Genomic DNA, 17986 nt, shown 5'->3' with positions numbered 1-17986 from the left:
AGCAATGCCTGTCGCTCATTGTGAAAGGAAAAAACAGTTTTCCTTTCCCGATGAGCAAGCCAGCTCGGCGCTGGCTCCTGCGACATGACTCGCAGGTGTCAAATCTGCAAGTGCACGTAGGTCTGCGGGTGTACATAGGCCTGTTGAGACCTGGTTCAACAGCTCTCATGATTGGCTGGCAAACATTCAAGGGTATATCCTTTATCACAAGGATAGAGAGGGTAAAAAAGGGGGAGGGGTATGCCTATATATCAAGAATAGTGTACAAGTGAATGTGAGAGATGACATCACTAAGGGAGCTAGGGAGGAGGTGGAATCCTTATGGGTGGAGCTCCAAAGGGATGAAACTAAGGGGAAAATAATACTGGGAGTATGCTATAGGGGAGACAGATCTATCACAATTTGGATTTGGATTGTTACTACTTGTGTATTGTGTACTGTATATTGCGAGTGCACATAGTTCTGCGAGTGCACGTAGGTCTGCGACTGGTCTGTGATTGCATGTTGTTCTGTGAGTGGTCTGCGAGTGCACGTAGGTCTGCAAGTGGTCTGCGAGTGCGTGTAGGTCTGCAAGTGCACGTAGGTCTACGAGTAGTCTGTGAGTGCATGTTGTTCTGCGAGTGCACGTAGGTCTATGAGTGCACATAAGTCTGCGAGTGGTCTGCGAGTGCACGTAGGTCTGCCAGTGCACATAGGTCTGTGAGTGCACGTAGGTCTGTGAGTGGTCTGTGAGTGCATGTAGTTCTGTGAGTGCACGTAGGTCTGCGAGTGATCTGGGAGTGAACGTAGGGCTGTGAGTGGTCTGCGAGTGCATGTAGTTCTGCAAGTGCACGTAGTTCTGCGAGTACACATAGGTCTGCGAGTACCTGTGTATTGTTTTGTTGAGTACCTGTGTATTGTCTTGTTGAGTATTAGTGTCAGGAAGCTAGTTGTTAGGTAATTTGGACAAGGTGTAATCCCCAATCCTCATTAACTTTAATAGGTACGATGCCCGGTGGGTGTGGAGAGGCAACTCGTTGTACATCTTGCGGCATGTATACGTTCCTTGATAATCCGATTGAGGGTGAATACTGCTGTGAAAAATGTAAGCGCATTGTTTCCCTGGAAGCCCAGGTTCTGAATCTGGGGAAGCAACTGTCAGCACTGAGAAGTCCCTCCATACTACAAGAGAGCCAGGAACGTACACGTCAGGTGCCGAATGGGGCCAGCACAGAGGCGGGTGGAGACAAAGAGGTACAGGCATTAGCAAAGAGTAGATGGGAGACAGTCAGGAAGGGTAGAGGGGGAAGTGCCAGGGAGGCCGATCCAGGGCTAGAGCATCCCAATAAGTATGCTCCATTGAGTGACATTGGTGAAACCAGTCAGGGACCAGCACTGCTGGATCTGAGGGACTCTCCTAGCTGCCGGGGGAAGAACTCCTCCAGCGAGAGTGGGGGATAGCAAAGGGAAAGGAAAGACAGATTCTGGTGTTAGGGGACTCAATTCTTAGAAGGACAGAGAGGTCAATCTGTAACAAAGACCTGAAGCACCGAACAATATGTTGTCTACCGGAAGCTCGAGTTCGGCAAATCACGGATCTGGTGGACACATTACTTGGAGTGTCTGGGGAAGACCCAGCTGTCATGGTGCACTCTGGCACCAATGACAAAGACAGAGGCAGATGGAGTGTCCTAAGGAACGAGTTTAGGGACTTAGGAGCTAAATTGAGGAAAAGAACCTCCAAGGTAGTATTCTCAGGAATACTACCGGTACATCGAGCCACATCAGAAAGGCAGAGGGAGATTAGTGGCTGAAGAGCTGGTGTAGAAAGGAGGGGTTTGGGTTCCTGGAGGACTGGGCTGACTTCTCAGTCGATAACCGGTACTATAGAAGGGACAGACTGCACCTATACCCTAATGAGGAGGGTGCAGATCAGCTGGGAATGAAGATGGCCAAAAAGTTAGAGGGGTTTTTAAACTAGGCGATGGGGGGGAAGGTCCAGAGGTAGAGATAGTCAGCACGGAACATATTCCGAGAGGTAGTATTGGGGGCATTAGTGGTAGGTTGACCAAAGCACATAAACCCAAGGTAAGTATAGTAGCAAGTATTAGTTGCAATCTTGGAACACCCAATAAGAGGATAATATGCGACCGGTCTAAACTATGTGGCACGTTCACCAATGCCAGGAGCCTGGCAAACAAGATGGGTGAACTAGAGATACTGTTGTACGAGGAGGATTTGGATTTTGTGGGAATTTCAGAGACCTGGTTCAACAGGTCTCATGATTGGCTGGCAAACATTCAAGGGTATACCCTTTATCGCAAGGATAGAGAGGGTAAAAAAGAGGGAGGGGTATGCCTATATATCAAGAATAATGTGCAAGTGAATGTGATAGATGACATCACTAAAGGAGCTAGGGAGGAGGTGGAATCCTTATGGGTGGAGCTCCAAAGGGATGAAACAAAGGGGAAAATAATACTGGGAGCATGCTATAGGCCCTCTAATCTGAGGGAGGAAGGGGAGACAGATCTCCTATCACAATTTGGATTAGCAGCAAGGATATGAGACCTGAGATCTTTTTGACCGAGATCTCATATTTAAGAGGTTCTGTCATGCTTTATTTCTAATACATTCCTTGTAATAGGAATAGAAGTGACACTTTTTTTAAAAGAACAGTGTAAAAAAATTAAATTTAAGATAAGATAAATAAGAAAAAATAAAATAAAATTTTAAATGTGCCCGTCCCGCCGAGCTTGCGCGCGGAAGCGAACATACGTGAGCAGTGCCCTCATATGAAAACGGTGTTCAAACCACACATGTTAGGTATCGCCATGATTGTTAGAGCAAGAGCAATAATTCTAGCCCTAGACCTCCTTTGTAACTCAAAACATGCAACCTGTAGAATTTTTTAAACGTCGCCTATAGAAATTTTTAAGGGTAAAAGTTTGTCACCATTCCACGAGCGGGCGCAGTTTTGAAGTGTGACATGTTGGATATCAATTTACTCGGCGTAACATTATCTTTCGCAATATATAAAAATTGGGCTAACTTTACTGTTGTCTTATTTTTTAATTTTAAAAAGTGTTCTTTTTCCCAAAAAAGTGCATTTGTAAGACCGCTGCGCAGATACAGTGTGACAGAAATATTGCAACGATCGCCATTTTATTCTCTAGGGTGTTAGAAAAATATATATAATGCTTGGGGGTTCTAAATAATTTTCTAGCAAAAAAAACAGTTTTTAACTTGTAAACACTAAATCTCAGAAAGAGGCTCAGTCCTTAATTGGTTAATGTAGAAAAATGTAAAATAATGCATTTGGGTAGCAAAAATATGAATGCAATCTATACACTGGGGGAGAACCTCTGGGAGAATCTAGGATGGAAAAGGACCTGGGGTCCTAGTAGATGATGATGATGATGGCGCAGGGATAAAGCAATAATTCTCCCACTCTACAAGACCTTTGTCCGGCACCACCTGCAGTATGCTGTCCAGTTCTGGGCACCAGTCCTCAGGAACAATGTACTGGAAATGGAGCGAGTACAAAGAAGGGCAACAAAGCTAATAAAGGGCCTAGAGGACATTAGTTAGAAAGGTTGCGAGCGCTGAACTTATTCTCTCTGGAGAAGAGACGCTTGAGAGGGGATATGATTTCCATTTACAAATACCACACTGGTGACCCCCAATAGGGATAAAACTTTTTCACAGAAGGGAGTTTAACAAGACACGTGGTCACTCATTAAAATTAGAAGAAAAGAGGTTTAACCTTAAACAACGTAGATAGTTCTTTGCTGTAAGAACGATAAGGATGTGAAATTTCTTTCCACAGGCTGTGGTCTCAGCGGGGGGCATTGATAGTTTCAAAAAACTATTAGATAAGCACCTGAACGACCACAACATACAGGGATATACAATGTAATACTGGCATATAATCACACACATAGGTTGCACTTGTTGGACTTGTGTCTTTTTTCAATCTCACCTACTATGTAACTTATTTTTGATAAAATTCTTGTGCTATATTTTCTTCATAACGAACTAAATTTCACTTATTTATTTGCTAGTTGATTATCTAAAGTAAGATATGTTACAGAAAACACCCTCTAAGCATAGCCATCATCCACAAGCTGGCCATATTTACCCATGAATACACATGTGCACTAGAGAGTCTCATTCTGCCAGTGCAGGAAAGTGAATTCATAGCCTGGTTTAAGACCCTACACATATAGAACCAGCTATTATTCCCCTCTCCAGCTGTAAAAAAAATACATTTGAAAGACCATTATCTTCAAGATGAAATATGGATAGGTTCAAAGACCATAATGGACTCAAAAAGTCAAACTCAAAGGAGATGACTTCCTTTTGTTTAGTATGTGTTCTTCTAGAGCTTGTGCCAAGTATATTGATTATAAAAAAGTGTTTCTGTCATTGGCCTGTGTTGCAACCTAAAGCTCCTTTCCAGATTAGAAACTTATTTAAAAAGAATGTGGCAAAGCTGAGATTTATCTAAGAGCAATGAAGTAAACAACCTTACCAGAACATATAAATTTGTGGCTAAATATAGACTTAGGCTCACAAAGGGAAGGGATCTGTAAATGGAAAACTGAAAATATTTCAGAAATATTTTTCACCAACCTGTAATTGACTTTGCAGAATAATTTGTCTTGAAACATTTTTACTGCAACTGTACTTAAAAAGGTTATATTGGCAGTTGGGAACATCATTCCTTTTAATACTATTACATTATTAGAATTCACTTTATTTGAATTACAGTTCATTGAGTTAGAAAGGTAAGCACTTTGGAATAAATATTCGTAGGGTAATTTACTAAAACACATCCTGGCTTGATTTGAGCATAAACTCTGACAATTTGTCCAGGTTTAGCAAATTTGTAAAAGGTGCATATAGTTTCCTTTTCTATAGAGAAAAGGATGTGAAGCTATTATAAGGTGAGTGTATAATTCAAAAGCATTGCCCTTAGTACTTTTGTGTATTAAAAAACAAAGTTATCACTAACAGTATAATTTAAGACATTATTAGCAGTGATTAGTCCATGTAGGTTTACTTTGAAAGCAGTTACAAGTGCTTCAATTTGTAGGAAATGCTCTTCAGCAGCGGTTCTCAACCCTGTCCTCAAATACCCCCCACAGGCCATGTTTGCAGGTTTTCCTTTATCTTGCACAGGTGCTTTAAATTAGAGTCAATGGCTTGGTATTTTGGATAGCTATTTTATCTAAGAGAAATTCCCAAAGCATGGCCCGTGGGAGGTACTTGAGGACAGGGTTGAGAACCACTGCTCTACAGTATATTGGACTAAAACATATACTTTGTCTAATACAGATCATTTTTTCTGAGGGAAAAATTGTTTTAACATTTAACAAGAAAACTATTGTGACAGTTACTTGCAGAGCAGAAAATCAAGCAACAACATGCAAAATGTTAAATTGAAACCATAATGGAACACCAATTACAAAAAACATTTTAAGGAAGCTTATTTTTAATTTTAAAAAGTTCAACATTTTGCTTACCCAAAAGAAATATGACATACATATGTGCTGCATAGACCACCTAGTTCAGCTTGAAATAAATCCAAACATAGCCCATCCCAAAAAATATTTAAGTAAGTTACATATACAGCTTGTAAAGCAAAATTCATCTAATGATTAACCTGTGATCTAAAACAGACAACTGATCAATGAGGCAGCCTAAACGTGTCTTAAATTTACATAAAAGGCAAAATTAGGCCAAAGTGAGGAGTGCTAACTCATTTTCCCCCTTAATCAGACAAATTCACTAAATGGGTAGATTTTTGACATGGACAAGGCCTGTCACTTTTTGTGAGAAATCAGCCTATTTAGGCTGTATCAATGTTAAGTTACCTTTATTCCAATATTAATTACATTTTGCTTTAGAAACAATGTGTTATTTTTTATGTATTCTAAGCTGTGTAGGTAAAATATTAAACTTTTATAAATAAACAAAAATAACTTCCGTAAAATATTCCCAGACATTGGTGTTCTGACTTTATTTTAGATTATTTTGCTTAATTTGGTAGGTAGTCAGGATCCCTCTGCTTACCATGGCTCTCAAGAACTGTTTGTTTAACTACCTCAAAGTCCACCAGTGATCCCCAAGAAGTACTCCCCTCCCTTTTATTCCTTGGGTTTCCATGATTTCTGGCATTACAATATGCGAATGTGTATTAGCATATCCCAGGTTAGATGCAAAAATAATATCATGCAAGATATATTGGCAGGGGTATGTGCATGATCTTGCATCATATTGGTGCATCAGATCTCAAGTGTCTCCTGACATGGGTACATTGGTTATAAGTATCCCTAGCTTCATTCATTTAATCTTCAAAAATCTATTTTAATAACCAAAGACACTGAATTCCATGTACCATTTGTATATGATTTATAATTTGCAAAACTTCTAAAATATCCATTATTGAATACCTAATGCCGAGTACAATGGAAATATAGTTGACTGATAGTAATAACTAGATTAAAATTAATGAATGTAAAAAAAAAAAACAAGGATATCTTGTAGTACTAGTTTAGATATTACAACTGGTAGACATTATCTGGAAAATGATCTCAGGAAGAAAAAGATTAGCTGTATCACATTTGGTGAGATCATTAATTTTTTGACTTAATATGTTGAGCATTGTTTAGTAACAACAGCAGAGCCAGGAACTGACAATTTCTAATTTGTAGAATGTTAGCTGGTAAGAAGATATTTTTGTCTTATCTATCTCTTGGGGAGCACGAGGTGATACACCTGTTGTTAATTGGAAGGAAACCACCCTTTTCTCACCTAAGGATTACCAGGTGTTTGGACACTTTCATCACTTTAAACATTTAATGTGTTTTAATGTGTTGGATTATGTGAAGGACTTTAATGGTTCATATCCTCTGATAATACATTGAGCAAAGACTTTATAATATATACCACTATTTTGACAGCGCAACATTTTTTCTTTATTTAGAAGTTCATTATGTTACTTTGGTGTGTACTAGCAAATGTGAACCTGTTTCTTTCTTTCTGTTTTTCATGGGAACATTCTGATTTTATATATGAATTTGATGTATGTGTATATGCATTCACTTTGTAAAAGGGTTAAAGCACAGTAAATGGAAAGGAGGGTGGTAAAAGTTAAAGAGACCTTGATTTGATAAAAGATTAGAAATATTTTTTTTTCTTTTTTGGAAAGTGAATTTTCACTTGGTTTAATGAATGAGGTGAAGCTAAGTAAAAAATGATGTAACTTTTCAAAACACCCAATCATGTGCAAGGTAAAAAACATGATATTTATACACTGTTTATAAGGGGAGGGGGGGGGGCCATGAGAACAATGGACTATTCATAATGGTGTCTATGCTCATATATTATATATAGCTATTATATATAGATATACATGTAAAGGTATTTGTCCTATTAATTCTCAAACACGGAAAAGGAATACATGTAAATATCTATATCTATCTATCTATCTATCTATCTATCTATCTATCTATCTATCTATCTATCTATCTATCTATCTATATTTTGGAAATGCTCTAATCAATAAATAATTGATTAATGTAATAAAACCAAAAAAGCAAATGCAATAAAAATACAGTTGCATTTTATCTTTTTGACCTTTTTTTTAAAATGGATAAATGTTTTTGTTTGTTTATGCTAGATCTAGAAGAAAAACAATACCCGATATTTATATATGTAATCTGGCAGTGGCAGATCTTGTCCACATTATCGGAATGCCATTTCTAATCCATCAGTGGGCCAGAGGAGGAGAGTGGGTGTTCGGAAGCCCGCTTTGTACTATAATTACATCCTTGGATACATGCAATCAGTTTGCATGCACAGCCATTATGACAGCCATGAGCCTGGACAGGTAAATAAAATGTTATTTGCAAGATTCTATAGTAATTTTACAAACATGCCTATGTAGGTAAATCAGTGTTATATGTATTCATTTTGTGAAAAGAAAATAAAGATTTAGCTGAATGCTTCCAACCATGATAATTAAAGACAAGGTTAGATTATTTTCCTTTTGGTTCTATTATTTTGGTTCTTTTCCTGGCACATGTTGAAATTGAGAAAGTTTAAATAAAGGAAAAAGAGGCATTTTAATACCAGTTTGCCATTGTGACAAATATAGGTGTTTGTAATCACGGTAGACAATACATGTCACAGGTCTACAGTAAATCACTATTTTCAAGGCACATTACTGACCACATGTGCACATTGTTTAAAGAAGCCACCTTCAGCTTATACAAAATGGTGCTGCCTACCTGCTGTTAAATGTTTGTTTAGGAGGATTGATTTTTTTTTTTACTATGGAAATAGGTTAGAAAAAAGTAAACTGAAGTAGTTAACATGACACTAAAAGATATCCTTATTGTCCAAAAATAATCCATACACATCCACTCCTTAATTGCCCTGTAATCTGTTTTTCATTAAATTGTTTCTTACTGTGTTTTTCTGTTTCCATGTAACATCGTCTGTGAGCTACAAAACCTCTCATTTCCCCCCTCAGTTCCATTTATTTGGAATGTGCACTGCTCTATGCACACTACATATCCCATAGTCCATGTCCCTAGTCCATCTTAATCCAATCTCCATAGGCAACATTTTGAACATTTTTAATGGTTACCTGTTTAGAGTTAAAGAGGGGGTCCTGTGCCAGAATTATTGTTCTCACTCTAATGATCGTGGCGATACCTTACGTGTGTAGTTTGAACAGTTTACATTTACAGGCGCGACTTAAGTATGCATTTGCCTTGGCACGCGAGTATGAAAGGATGGGGTGCTTTAAAAATAAAGCAGCTGCAGGCATCACCCTGGTACAACCACTTGAAGCAAATGAAGTAAAGGTACGTGATTTGGTGGCAAGTGGTTAACAAACTTTGTTGCATATTCCTACCTGTTGTCGCTCTAAAGAAAAACAGTTTGTTCTACTTTGTGTTTTTGGATACCAATTCTAAATAAGAGTGACTTTTTCATTATTGCACTTGCAGGGTTCTAATGAGGACATTTTCAGCATCCTATTAGAATTGATTAACCCTTTTGGGAGCATCTCACCAAAAATGTTTTTTTTTTTTTATTGCAGAGGATGCCTAAAATCTAACTTGTATCTTACTTTAGACTTTTGGGGAAATCACTGAGCCAATCACACAAGCATAAAATGAAATTTCTGCGGGCATTCCACACAGCAATGATGTATGGAACACCTCCAGTTTGCCATATCACATTTTTTTTTTTTTTACAGAAAATTACAGCCTGCAGATTGAAAAGGAAATGTAATTCTTAACATTCAATTACAATATGGCATTATATACTGTATGCAACATTACTGTATTTATTTTTATTTTATTTATTTTTTGCTATTTTTTGTCAATGAAAGTGGAGTTAACCTTTAAAAGATTATTTTTTTAAAGCCAGGGTTTAGTGTCACTTTAAGCTGCGTATAAAGTCACCATAAAGCCTAAATTGAACAATCTATGTAGATTCTATAACCTTCAGCTTGAAATGACCTTTAAAGTATGCGTCTTCTGAACTGTACCTAATGTTTATAATCCATTGTCTAAAAAATGCTCTTTTTAAACCCTTTATCAGCACACTGATCTCTATGTCGCTTCACACCTCTTGTTCCCATTTTGCACTTCCTTACTCCCTCCTCCTCTTTCTTTACTGACTCATGTCCAGACTAGCAGGAAAAGAAAATGATCATTCTGCATGTGCTTTCCTTAAAGTATATATACAATCTTGACCACAGAGTTTCCATTTCAATTAAACAACTTATGAAGTATGGTGATAGGTATAAAGAAACTATTTTGTAGCTTAGGGAGCTTATGTGACAGGTGGTGCTGTGCTCTCTGATCGCTAAGTTAGAAACTGGGAGGTCACAGGACAAACCTTCTTCTGTCACACAAGGTCTTGAAGCTATAGGAAAGGTTCTGCAGTGATGTAATGTCCAGTTGTATTATAATAGATATGCTGTCACCAACTTGCACAAAGTAAGTTTGAATATTTTGCTTATGGTTACTTTAATTATTTAAAATAATGGTGTTGATTGTCTTAATTATCTTCATTAAAAACATGTTAATTATACTATTAGTAAAAAATAAATTGGCATATAAACATTTATGTAGTAAAATTATAATTTATTTTTAAATCCGCATAAATGCGTGCTTGACAATGTTGCAGTATAATGCAGTATATATATAGATATTCACTTGTAGAGGAGAACCGCACTCTGCTTACAGTTTAGTGCCAGCAATCAGGTCTTCCCACCGACCTTGTATATAGAAAAAAAGTCCAAGAGGTTGCTGCACTTAAAAACTTCTTTGCTTTATTTCACAATATCTTCAGGAGAAATTTACAAAGCAAATATAATCCTTTCAAGCAATATCAAAAGACAACAAATGCTTACACAGTTTCAGACATGAGTAGATTCAGATATGGATGGATTACGTTTCGGGCTAGTCAGCTTACGCCCTTCCTGAGATCCATTGAAGCACATCTCAATGGATGTGCATTTTGATATTGCTTGAAAGGATTATACTTGCTTTGTAAATCTCTCCTGAAGATATTGTGAAATAAAGTAAAGAAGTTTTTAAGTGCAGCAACCTCTTGGACTTTTTTTCTATATATATATATTGGCATCCCCTACAACAATTTTTTTTTTTGGGTGAGATATCACCATTAGGAAATAACATCTAAAGGGATGCAGATCCTGCAATTTTCCTCATTAGAGCCCTGATTCTGTAGCAGCTGGTTTATAATTATGAAACCACTTCCATTAGGCTCACTCAGCAGAGGGGCACAGAGGAACAAACAGTGATTTCTTCAGAATAACAAAAGGTAGGAAACTGCAACAAAGTTTAACTTTTTCAGATCCGCGCTATAGCCGAATGACAGCTACAGCATGGACCTACTTTACCGGGAGTACATCAATAGATGTCCTCCTGTGCCCGAGCGGTTTGCGCACCACCTGTAGGGCGAGCGCGGCACGCTCTGTGATCAGTGAGTCTATGAGACTCGACTGATCACAGATCGGAGTAAGGGGTCAATCCCAACCCCTTACCACGTGATCAGCTGTCAGCCAATTACAGCTGATCATGTGATGTAAACGGAGCCGGTAATCGGCTCTTTTTTCTCCTCGTGCTGATAGCGTGAGGAGGAAAAAAAAGCAGATCACCGGCGGCTCTCAGAGGGACATTGGTCCCAATCAAGGAGAGCTCCCGCCAGCTCATCTGTACCCACCTGCCAGTGCCACCTTCCAGTGCACAACAGTGCCACCTACCAGTGCCCACCAGCACCACCTACTAGTGCCCACAGTATCACCTATCAGTGCCCACAGTGCCACCTATCAGTGTCACCAATCAATGCCTCATCAACAGTGCTGCCCATCAGTGTCACCTACCAGTGCCCATCAGTGTCACCTACCAGTGCCCATCAGTGCCACCTATCAGTGCCCATAAGTGCCATCTATCAGTGGTACCTATCAGTAACACCTATCAGTGCCACCCATCAGGGCCCATCAGTGCCATCTTATCAGTGGCCATCAGTGCTGCCTTATCTGTGCCCATCAGTACCACCTTATCTGTCCCCATCAGTGCCGCCTTATCTGTGCCTATCAGTGCCCATCAGTGCAGCCTATCAGTACCCATGAGTGCAGCCTACCAGTGCCCACCAGGGCTAACTCATCAGCGCATATCAATGAAGGGGAAAAATGACCTATTTGCAAAATTTTATAACAAACTATGAAACATGATTTTTTTTTTTTAATTTCCCGCTTTTTTTTAGTTTATCAAAAAAATAAAAACCCCAGCAGTGATTAAATACCACCAAAAGAAAGCTCTATTTATGTGAAAAAAAATGATAAAAATTTCATTTGAGTACAGTGTTGTATGACCGCGCAATTGTCATTCAAAGTGCGTCAGTGCTGAAAGCTGAAACTTGGTCTGGGCAGGAGGAGGGTTTAAGTGCCCAGTAAGCAAGTGGTAAAATCCTTGCAGTGTAAATAGATCACCCAGAGGGCAATGTTTTTTCTCAACAAAAGTCGAGTTGCGCTTTAAGTCTGTGGCTAAGCTTTGCCAAGTGCCACTCCACTGTCTAATTAGATAACATCATAGCCAGTGACTCTTATTGCAAAAATATATTGCAGCTAGTGGGGCTTAGAAATGAAGTAAGGCAAGGTCAGTCCCTGGTGAAAATGTTAAATTTAACCTAACGTCCCTATTCATAAATCAGTAATGGTCTTACCACTGTTTTTTTTTTTTTTTTTTGGCACATTTATAAAATGCAGTCCTATACTTTAAAAATATGCATTATGTTGCTCTTGGTTGGAGGCTTTGAAACAAACCTAGTGTCAGAATTAAATTAAAAAAATCTGTGAGAAGGAGGACCCAATCATATGACCTGTCAAAGTCATGTGGCCAGTCTCTGCTCCAATAAGCAACTTGCAGCTTATGAATCACATGAATAATGCAGAAGCAATGTAGAGTTAACTTTGCTGTGTCAAGAGAATAAACCGTATCTACACTCTTTTACAAACAGGTCCCCAGAACATTGCTACCTTAAACATTGTGTTTAAAAAGTAGACATGGTGCAGGATTTGAAAGGAAAGAAGTCCTCAAATAAACATTTAGAATTGAATAAAATAGTTGACAAGAGAGAGATTAGAGTTGTTTTTTTTAAAGTGTGGATGTTTGTATGTGCATAAAACTGGTTATTTTCTTGTTGTTCCCTATTCTGACAGAATAAAAAAGATAAGATATTTCCTCAAGAATATTCAACTACCTCATCAAAGTGTTTACAAATCCCAAGTGTTAAAAGCATAGTGTAACAAAATTTTCAGAAGTATACAGTACATCTTAACAGGGTCTCACACTGCTGACATCTGATGTGGTATTCACAAGACAAAGATAACATAATTACATATTTATCTGTAAAATCAGTGGCTCCCTGTTGATGATGATGATGATTAGTGATTCAAGACAAGGATGAATCAATGTAAAGAATTATGTAAACAGAAAAGACAAAACAAGTTTGGTCTTTTCTAAAGTTGTCCTAATTACTTTTTTGCATTTTACAAGACAAAATACATCTGAACCTAATGTATTGTCTCTTATGGACAACAGATATTAATTGTTGTATTGTTGTAATTGTTTGATCATTGCATTAAAATTAATATCTATTACTATGATTTGTTTGAGATATTACTATGTTACTATGATATATTTGAGGACATAGACCAATTTAACACAAGAAAAAAAAAATATACAAAGATCTTACAACCCACACCAATTTACTACCAAATTCACATATTTTTTTATGTTTCCTGTATTCCCTAGCCTTGGATATTCACTGAGCTTCCCTTGTGCGTGCCTTTGCTCTTCAACAGCCAATCAAGAAAAGTAAAATGCATATATTCATGCCATGTTTTTTTGTGTAATTAAAAACATGTTATATGGTAGTAAAGTCCCATTCAACAATTCTACCTACAGGTAAGCTTATAATAAAGCTTACCTGTAGGTACAAGGAATATCTCCCGAACGTGCACTGTTTAGGAGATATTGAGTCTCTCTGCAGCCGGTGACATCATTGGTGCATGCGCTCTGAAAGAGCGGCATACTCATGCCATTCCTTCAGAGACCTGTGCTGTAAACAGTGAGAGAGAAGTCATCGTGGCTTGGCCATTCAAATGACCAGAGCCCACAAACCCGGAAGGAAGACCGAGTGAAGATGGAAGCCTCTGCAGCGTGGACAGCTTGCTGCTGAAGTGCTTCTTTTCAAAGTAAGTATGCGATGCAAACTAACGTATTATGACTTTACCTTGCAGGGAGAAGATTTTTTTTTCATTTAGATAACTTTACTTCTGCTTTAATAGGTTGCATGTGATCTCCTTGCTCTTCCGTGGCCATCAGTAGTTTAAGTTTAAAAAAATAAATGTTCCCTTGGCTGTTCTCCAGTTAATGAGTTACTCTTTCTTATAAAAGTTTGCAGCTAAATACCTCAGGAATGTTTTCCATTTTAGAAGTGGGGGTGGGTTTGTACCCCTGTCAGGTTTTTACTGCTATCTAGGGCTCTGTTAGAGAGATATATCCTCAGTTTTTATCCTGCTGAAAACATTTTACCAGACAAAAGGTGACGGAAAACTTTCCAACAGAAACACAGACAGAAATAAAAATGCTTTCCTTTAGAAGAGTAGGGGAAGTATGTACTTTTGTTGTAGATGTTGTTGTTCATAGGTTGGACTTGATGGACTTGTGTCTTTTTTTCAACCTCACCTACTATATGTCCTCTCACTTCCTGCCTGGAGAAACCATTCTGCCAGCAGAATGGGAAGTTAAGGTAAATCTCCATAATGGAGCCACAGGAAGCTGTAAAAACCCTTGATGTTGTGAAGGTGTGCTGACTATGTGTAAAAAGTAGGGAACACCACAGTGAACACTACAGAAAAATAATAAAATATTAGCCTGTGTAGAAAAAGAAAGTGGGTGTAAATTTACACAATTATTTACATTGGGTAACTACACATTGTGTATATTTACACCCTCTTTCTTTTTCTATACTGGCTAATATTTTATTATTTTTCTGTAGTGTTCACTGTGCATTTTCTCTACTTTTTACACATAGACAGCACACCTTCACAACATTAATTACTTTCTATTCCTGGTATTCAGGGATTTCAGCTGCAGTAGATGATTAACTATTGAACTGTCAGCGCTTCCCTTCACTTACACACAGCTGACAGAAGTTTGACAGAAGTTTTAAAATGTTTCCTCTCTATTCAAAACTAAATGGATTTGGCATGGCATTCACTTTACAAACCAAAGTGGTATTCTTTTTCTGGAAATTAGTAGGTGCACCCCTCAATAGGCATACAACGGCCTACAGCAGACATAAAGAGGTGGATTTTCTAAAGACGTTTAGGGGGTTATTTACTAAAGGCAAATCCACTTTGCACTACAAGTGCACTGCAAATGCACTTGAAAGTGCACTAAAAGTTCACTTGGAAGTAAAGTCGTTGTAGATCCGAGGGAGACATGCAAGGGATATAAAAAACAGCATTTTAGCTTGTACATGATTGGATGATAAAATCAGCAGAGCTTCACCTCATTTCATAAGTAATAATAAGTACTGGTGCGCAAACTACAATATAAACAAAAAAATGATCAAGCTGCCACCCCAAAGGTGTTCCCACACCAGAAATGTCTGCCAAAATAATAATAGCGCCACATTACCTTATTATTATTTTGGCACCTCATTTCATAGCTTCCCCTCAGATCTACTGCGATCTACAGCAACTGCACTTACAAGTGCACTTCCAGGTGCACTTTCAGTGCACTTGTAGTGCAAAGTGGATTTGCCTTTAGTAAATCAACCCCTTATACTGTTCATTTGCAAAGGAATTTCAAATTAGCTTAGTGATTGAAATGAAGCTCTGCTTACTTCCATCAACCAATCATGTGTAAACAAAAATACATTAGATTAAAAAGATTTCCCTGCCCCAAGCTACTACTCCCCAACTCCATTTGAACTTCAGGTGCAGGAAGCAGGCTGAGCCATCCACACTCTGTAACTGAAAGTGACAGAAAAAGGTGGCACACACTGGACAGATCAAAAGCATCCTTTTTTTTGTAGAAACAGTCCGCAGATATGGCAATGTCAGTTCCTGCCCTAGGACCGCCCATCTAAAGAGTTCTACCCAATCAGGGCTTAATCATAAAAATGGGGGTCCTTTTTTCTACGATAAGCCCTGGTTGGATGAAATGTGTTACGCTGGATTCACACCTATGCATTTTTAGTGCTTTTTGCATTTTGCAGATTTGCACTACAGAACGTGTTCCATAGGAAACCATGCTAAATGGACTGTAGAGCAAATCTGCAAAATGCAAAAAGCACTAAAAATGCATAGGTTTGAATCCAGCCTTAGAGGGGTAATCCTAAGGCGAGGACTGCCATTGCCATGTCTGTGGACAGTTTACACAATAAATTTAGATGCTTGTGATCTATCAAGTTTTCTTTCACTTACAAACAAAAATGCTTTTTTTAAAAAAAATCTTCCTTGTGTATAACCGACTATTCTTAGCAAAGTGAATTTTTATCACATTCACTAAGCTAAGGGAAAATTCCCTTACAAAGTCAACAGCCTGTTTGTCTTTAGTATACTAATTCTGGGAGTCCCCCTTGACATCCTCTCAATTCCACCAACTATTTAATCTGTTTGACATGTCTATTTTAGTGCCTGCATGGAGGTTGCAGTTACGTTGCAGTTTTTTCCGAAAGAAACATGCACCATGGGGCAGATGTATACAGTATACATAAATTTGTCACACCATTGGAAAACTTAAAACTTATGGTATATATTGATTTGAAATGTATTAAGGAGAATAGATTCTGCTAGACCCTGCACTGGTTAAGCCACACTGCACTTCATATATAAAATACAGCCCATGGTATAGAGAGTAGAGACAGGTCAAGTAACTCTGACTGGGTTCCCCCCATACCTTTTTCTATTTATTGACATGTACAAAAGCACTAAGGACATTTGCACCACTGTGCTTTATATATGGACAGTTTAAATGCGCACAACAAGCATGGACACCCAGGGTAGTACTGGTTGTTTATGTACTTAAAGTGTTTGCCAAGGCAGAATAAAAAAAATACATATTTCACGCTTCTCTGCATTACATGCACAATCCCCTATGCTTTATCCCTTTAAACAGTCTGTGAGTACAGAAAACTATCTGCTGATGTGGAAAGAAATATAGTGTACCTTCAACTTTGACATGACAACACAGTGTATTTTTGGTTTTAAATTCCAATGCATAGGTTTTCAGTCCTTTTCTACTTAATTTATGATGAATTATAAAGACCTCAGAGCTCTTGTCACCACCCACCCCCAGTCCTCAAGTTATATATTTACAAGATTTTTTTAATAAAATTAACAGGTTTTTATTTTGCACTTATTAAACAGATATAAAAAAAACATGTTCAATTGAATATTTTGGAGACCAAAAAGGAGCAAATACTCTGATGCTCTGTACACACGGTCGGACATTGATCCGACATTCCGACAACAAAATCCATGGATTTTTTCCGACGGATGTTGGCTCAAACTTGTCTTGCATACACACAGTCACACAAAGTTGTCGGAAAATCTGATGGTTCTGAACGCGGTGATGTAAAACACGTACGTCGGGACTAAAAACGGGGCAGAAGCCAATAACTTTTATCTCTTAACTTATTCTGAGCATGCGTGGCACTTTGTGCGTCGGATTTGTATACACACGATCGGAATTTCCGACAACGGATTTTGTTGTCGGAAAATTTTATAGCAAGCTCTCAAACTTTGTGTGTCGGAAATTCCAATGGAAAATGTGTGATGGAGCCCACACATGGTCGGAATTTCTGACAACAAGGTCCTATCACACATTATCTATCGGAAAATCCAACTGTGTCTACAGGGCATAAGAGAAATTCATAGTTGGTGTTAACATACACTGGTATACATAGATACAGAGTTTGATTAATTAAAACTCTAGAGATGAAAATATGAATTAAAGTAGAGGACGTAAGCAATCAGAACTTTTCATTATTTAAGATGCAGAGCTGCTAATCTCTCACATGAATAAATGTTATCAAAAATGCAAAATATTATAAGCCAATCATATTAAATAATTAATGAATACAATTACATATAATAAATCTCCTGTTAAATATAGTTCACATACAAATTAGTGGAAATAAAATTCTGTGAATCCTTGATTGTTGTGAATTCTAATTCATCTGTCATCCACCACTGTGCTCCTCACGTTCTCTACAGACAATGCCAAAATGTGCACACCATCACCAGCTATTATACCTTTTCACCTCAACAATGACTCATGTAGACTCAGAAACAATTTCTTTACTCTCGCTCCAATATGGTCTCACTTCTCCACATCCAACCTGCTACTCTGTGTCCACTTTTAAATAAGCAGCCTCCTGGAAG

The 17986-nt window shown here is 38.1% G+C and overlaps 1 protein-coding gene across 1 annotated transcript in view; it reads left to right on the top strand.

The window, feature by feature from the left end:
* The window catches only part of MCHR2 (melanin concentrating hormone receptor 2), a 314186-nt gene that overhangs the window by 98094 nt on the left and 198106 nt on the right, over window positions 1-17986 (top strand). The window contains exon 2 of the mRNA XM_073629126.1: window positions 7664-7873. Coding sequence (XP_073485227.1) covers window positions 7664-7873 — 210 coding nt within the window. The remainder of the gene's footprint in view (window positions 1-7663; window positions 7874-17986) is intronic.

Source organism: Aquarana catesbeiana, linkage group LG04 (assembly GCF_042186555.1).
Source record: "Aquarana catesbeiana isolate 2022-GZ linkage group LG04, ASM4218655v1, whole genome shotgun sequence".
Classification (NCBI taxonomy): domain Eukaryota; kingdom Metazoa; phylum Chordata; class Amphibia; order Anura; family Ranidae; genus Aquarana; species Aquarana catesbeiana.
The sequence above is the reverse complement of the archived record's forward strand: the minus strand, read 5'-3'. Positions and strand labels throughout refer to the sequence as shown.